General features: G+C 32.7%; 1 protein-coding gene across 1 annotated transcript; it reads right to left on the minus strand.

Moving 5' to 3' along the window:
- Positions 1 to 1,295: 1,295 nt before the first annotated feature.
- Positions 1,296 to 3,444, minus strand: LOC113872687 (probable transcription factor At5g28040). The gene has a single exon (XM_027510423.1). The coding sequence runs from the start codon at positions 3,377 to 3,379 to the stop codon at positions 2,195 to 2,197; it is 1,185 nt and encodes a 394-aa protein (XP_027366224.1). The 5' UTR covers positions 3,380 to 3,444; the 3' UTR covers positions 1,296 to 2,194.
- Positions 3,445 to 6,306: the final 2,862 nt, after the last annotated feature.

Here is a 6,306-nt window from a genome sequence, read left to right on the forward strand (position 1 = left end):
CAGCTCTAATGATTTGTGCCGCAATTCCGCTCGATATGTTTGATGAAGTGTCCAAGGGATATGTTTTCCACGTAGGTAATGGAGTATGATAAGAATAGTATGGTTCCAGTTCTATTTTAAAGTGTTAAAGGAAAATCTATTCTAAATAGGATTTATTAGTTTTTAAATTTCTATTTATACGTTCGAAATATTTTATAGCTAACAACAGTTGTACAGATAAGTAGACTATTATGAATATAACAACATATTTATTCTATATCACAACTTCGTATAATAATAATTGTGTTAAATAATAAATTTAATTTAACGGTAAAAATAAACAAAAAGTGAATTGCTTAATTTATTTAAATATTGATGTGGGTATAGTATGTTCCGATTTACTGCTGAAATCATTTCAACTAAACCATCCAGTTTAAAAATCAATTCAAACTACGATTGAGTTCAAGTTTTTCTTTTACAGATTTAAAGTTTTAAGCACATCTAATTATAAGCTTTGTTTGCTTATCAGTCTCGAGCCCCGTTCTTATACGAACTTGACTTCTTTAAAATGAGGTTGCATTTTATTTTACAACAGTTAAAGCTTATTCCACTAGGTAAAGTTGTTTACCGTATGCATTTCATTTTAAAAATATAAAATTCTAATCATTAATTTAAAGTAAAACAATATATACACACGTGTGTATAATTATGAATTATCAATAATTTTATGTTATATTTATATTTTAAAAATATAATACTTATTTCAGTGAAGTTAAACGCATGTATAATAGCCGATTCTAGAAAAATTAAAAACAAGAGGATTTTGAGTTTGTTTTCGAACACATCTCAGTCTCACTGTGCTACGTTTCAGATGGTATAGGATAACTCGATGGATAATGCGAGTGAACTCGTGTTGATTTCGGTTAGTTTATACTTCATACCCAAAATTATTCTAAATTTCCATGAAAATGAAAGTTCACTGTTCAAGTCCATAATTTCTAGGTAAAAAGAAAAAAGCAATATTATTGACTTTTTTTCAAAGAATTTGGTTAACAAGTGCCTTAAGAACATTGATTAAAGAATCGATCCATTTTCTACTCTTTCATTTTGTCTTTAGAACTTTTGTTAGTACCATCATTTGCTGATACTTTCAAGCGTATCGAATTTACTACATTATTTTAATATTTTTACGTATTGTTTGTTTCTCCTGTATTCCTTCTGCCATGTGATTGGCAATTTGGCACAGTCATTATAATAATTAGGAATTTCGAATTTGGAAGTTGAACTAGTGTGAAGGCACGTACTCCAGAAGAAAAATGAAACGGATGAACTAATTAATCATTGAATAATGCTGAAAGTTATGAATAATCTATTTTTCAACCCTTGCCCCTGCCTCCCCCTCTTCAATTTTCACTTCTCTCGTGTCTCTCTCTTTCCAAGGACCAGCAGATCCCAATCATTGAAAAGCAGAACTGCAGTGCACACTTCAACTTTACCACAATCAACTAGTGATAACTACCTGACAGCAATGTTAACCAGCCTGCGGGTAAAAAGTAAAACAAAACTGACAGTAAAAATTGCTCTTCGTTGCAATCTAAACTCGTCATCTTTCAGAACCTCGATTATGTACAGAAAATCCACAAATGACCACACTGATCAGAGGTACCAACAGAGTTAGGCTTACTGAATAAGAGAACTCATGTGGCTGGACATATTAAAAATATTTTCAAAAAGTATGACATGAATCGAATCATCCAAAAGCAGCCACTAGAATTTGCCATTGCATACCATTATCCTACCAAAATAAAAGAACTCAGAAATTACAAAACCCAAAGCAACGCGGGTTACCACATGTTATGTAACCAAAAAGCAACTTTTCCTTTGGCAAAACTATTCACACACAATTGCATACTTTACAACACTCATCAAAATACAAGGCAGTTCATCAGTTCCCTGTATCTGTACATACACTAGTAAATTATTAATTACCGAAGAAAATTTTACAAGAAACTAAAAAAATCAACATTTTATTGAACTGTTGTATGGAATCATTAAAAGCTAAACTAAAACTCAAAAATAAATTACTAGCTATCAATCTACCCTATAAACCATTGATGGATGAATAATTAGAGAGCAAACCCTTTAACGTGAACAAGAAGGGGAGGAATTCGAAAGGGTACCAACAATAAAACAAAAAGCTAAGTTTTATTTTGGGTCATCCTCCTCCAGCAGATCGCAACTCCTCGAGAGCAACCTTGATCTCATGCTGCACCAATTCCAAACGCTTGGAATACACTTCCAACTCCAAAATCTGTTGCTTTCTCCAGTTATCATCACCCCCTATTTCCCCAATTCCCAAATTCAAAAGACTCAACGGCATTGGCATTGGCATTGGCATTGGATTCAACGCGAAGCCTCCTCTTCCCCCAAAACCAAAAGGGTTTCTAAATCCCATGCCACCACTTACCAACAACTCCTTCAACACCGGAGACAAACAACCCCTCACAGTCTCTTCAATCAAACCCTGTAAGGTATGCCTACCATTACAATTTTCATTATCTTTATTGTTGTTGTTATTATTATTATTATTGCTATTACAATTATTATCTTTATGCAACGCTGAACCATCGTTCATATCACGCTTCTCCGATCGAGATCGCGACCGCTTCCGCGACGACGCGGTCCTCTTCTCGTTCATCGATTCACTCTTCATTGAGTGGCTGAAATTAGGGTTAGGATTAGGGTTGAGGTTGATTTCGTCGTCATCTTCGACAGGACCGGTTATTGGACCGGTGTTGCTCCAGATCCTGCACGAGATTTCGAAGGTGGCTTGATCGTGAGGGCTTTTGAAAGAAAAATCCTTGCCGGACGTGATTTTGGTGAGAACGTTGCGGTATTTCTTCTTCAACCTTCGGAGCTTCTCGACGAGCTGATTCTTGTTGAAACCGAGTTGAAGCTTTGACTTGATTTGGTCGTAGAACAAAGCGGTGTCGTTGTGGTGAGAGGATCCTCGCTGTGCGGTGTATTCGAGAAACCCTTGCAAGAGGCCGATCTCGTCCTCGTCGGTCCATAGACGCTGAAACAGTCTTCGAGAATCGTCCAACGCTTTTTTCTCTTCGATCTGCTCGGTGCGCTGTCGTTTAGGCGAGGAATCGGCGACGGCGATTGTCGCCGTCGGAATTGTCACGTTGTCGGCTTCGGATACGGCGGAACCGGGCGCGGCGAGGGCGACGACGGCGAGGGCAGAGGAGGTGGAGGGGGAGGGTTCGGTTTCATCGTCTTCGTCAGGTTCGCACAAAACGTCGTCGTCTTCGTCTTCCTCTTCTTCGTCCTCCAGCGTTTCGTCGTCGTCGTCGAGATCTTCCTCGGGGAAAACGGCGTCGTTTTGGTGGGATGCCATGGGAATTGGTTAGGCGAAGGGGGCAGTGAGTGCTCCTCTCGCGGAATATGTTTTGTTGGAGTCACTTCACTCGGTCAATTAGAATGAGACGACAATCTCTGAGGTGGTTTAGGTAGGGGACCGAACAAGTTGGCCCACATTATTTTCTTTTATTTATTAAGGTTTTCATCAACTTTTTATTTTAATTTTACATATTTTATTGATTTTTATCTTTACAATTTTGTATTGCTCACTTAACAAGTGTGTCTTGTATTTAATCACGTTATACCTTATATCACCTTAGAATAATTTTTATATAACATGCTTAAACATGTAATACTATTATTTTTTATTATATATAATTCATTAAAAAAATAACTGATTGATCAATATTATTAAAAAAATTAGTTATACATCATAAAATTATAGTTTTTTAAAAAATATTTATAATAATAAATAGTTAAATTAGTGACTCATACATTAAATAAAAAAATGGATAATAAATGAGTATAATTAAAATAAATATATTAAATAGAATTTTTTTTAAAAATGTAATAATTAAATATGAGTTTTTATTTTTTATATTTTGGATCAAAGTAATAATGATTTTTAATTTTTATAAAAAATCAGAAATAATATTAAATAAATAAATAAAATTATTCACTTATATAGATAATAAGTTTCTCATTAATATAAATATTATAATAAATAATAATTAATAATTAATGTATCTAAAAATTATAAATGCAATTGAAAGAAGTATGCATTAGTCAAGTTATGTTATTTTTTAAAAAAAATTATTAAAAAAAATTATTTTTTCAAAATATTAAAATTAAACGATCTTCTATTTATATAGATTAAAGATATATTTAAGCTTAAATTCTCGGATTGAATCTGTCTCAAATATTATTCTAGTTGATAAAATATAGAAGAACAGTTTTAACGTCATTGCTTATGAGTTTCATATCTCTGTTTTGTAAAAAATGTGACCCCGCATGTAAAATGCAAACGTTTGTAAAAACAACGATGTATTGTGTATACATTTTTAATTTAATTTAACTGATGTAGATAATGATAGAAAAGTAAGATAGTTATGCGGATAAAACTAAAACTATAAACATGATATTAAAAACATATAAAAAATAATTTACATGTCAAATTGTTGTGGGATTTGGGTTATTCATGTGATGTGAAGTCAACACAGTTCATTCAGCACAGCCGCTGGAAGTTGAAACCTAGGAGCTCCCTGATTTTAAGTTTGTTGCGTAGTGTATATCTCTATCTGTATCCAGTTGGTGGTTGAAAGGTCAAACATTAAACCTTGGAACTTCTTGCTTTCAGATTTGTTCCACCACAGCACCACCTATTGACGTGTTCCGTTCACGTAGTCAAGTGCCATTTGCTATGCTAACCTCTTTTTTTAACTATTATTCACGCCAGACGCAACTGCATTTTTAGATTTAACATTTTCTTAATATATATTTATGAGTTTTTGTTTTTTCAATTCACCTTATTCTAACTTGACTCCGTTAAAATTAGCAAGAGAAGCAAAGTCTTTTATCTAATTTACGCAGTTCTACTTTTAGCATTTCGTATTTGAAATTATTAATTAAGATAAAACGAATCTCGATCAGTTGATGTATGTGTTCAGAGATACATTTTTATGAATTTTGTTAAAAATTTCTAATGGGCATTAAGATAATTCAATTATCAAAGCTTCACTGCTTACTCTAGTGTACATAATAAGGATACTGTAAAATCTGTTATAGTGGAGAAGGATATATATTTTTTGTGCACAAAGATATCTCATAATCGACAATAGAATATTTTTTTCAAAGCAGAAAAATTACCAAAATGAATACAATCTCTCTCAAAATAGCATTTTCTTTATACACTTTCATCTTTTAAACATTTTTTCAACCCAATATTTATAAATTATACGAGATCAATTTTTTAACATGAGATGAAATATCTAGTATCTACGTCAAAATTGTTTTTTGCGTTTTGGGTAGAAAGAATGCATAATTGGTTAACAACTAATACTTTTAGAATAAAATCATGATACGAATGATTTGTCTCAAAATCCTCAAGTTGTCAACCCCGTATCAAATGGAAGAAATTTCGGTGATTGAAGGTTCCACAAAAAATAAGGATAAATTATACACACTTTCATAAGTTTAACTAAATTTTACTAAATATTTTTCTCAACCATATACTAAATTTCTTAAGTCATGTACTAATGCAACATCGTATAGCTTTTTTAATTATACAAATTAGTCAAAAAAAAATTATACAATTGTATAAAATTGGGAACGTTAAAGCAATACAAAAGAAAAAAGAGGTATCAAGTAAGATTTTAGTAAATCTCAATAAATGTGAATGTAATGGCCAAGAATCACACACTTCGTCTATCTGTCACTGCATAATGCAATTCCGTACAAAGAAAGTTCAAGGCTGCCACAACAGACTTTTAAGTCTGCAAAAGGGATTCAACTTTAGCTGAAGCACTTGCATTGAGGTGGGGTTTGTAATTAACTCTTTCATGGAACATTGAAGCTTCATAAAGCTTTCCAGTGAGAAAGTTCCCCGCCAACTATAGACTATTTTATTCAAGATTGTAAATATATAGCTTCCCTTTTCTGAGAATTCAATTTGTTTTACTCAAGTAGGGAAACAAATGTAGAAGCTCACAGTTTAGCATCTTCTACTATAGATTACCATATTTATAGCTGGTGGGATGAACCTCCACAAAGGATTTTGTTAGCCCTTGAAACAGACCCTATTTCTCTTCAATAAATTTCATCCTCTATTTTGCTTATTTAAGAAAAATGAATGATTTTGTATCAAGCAAGATATTTTTTAGCCGAACTCGAATTATACGGACATGCATCTGTAAACGAGATTTTTCTTTTTGTGGAGATTATAAAAATGCATTCTATTGATAGTAA

This window comes from Abrus precatorius, unplaced genomic scaffold (assembly GCF_003935025.1).
Source record: "Abrus precatorius isolate BTA unplaced genomic scaffold, Abrus_2018 Scaffold7, whole genome shotgun sequence".
In the NCBI taxonomy this organism is placed as follows: Eukaryota; Viridiplantae; Streptophyta; class Magnoliopsida; order Fabales; family Fabaceae; genus Abrus; species Abrus precatorius.

Excerpts from the sequence above, each read along its gene's own strand:
- LOC113872687 (XM_027510423.1), bottom strand. The coding sequence starts at position 3,379 with ATGGCATCCCACCAAAACGACGCCGTTTTCCCCGAGGAAGATCTCGAC.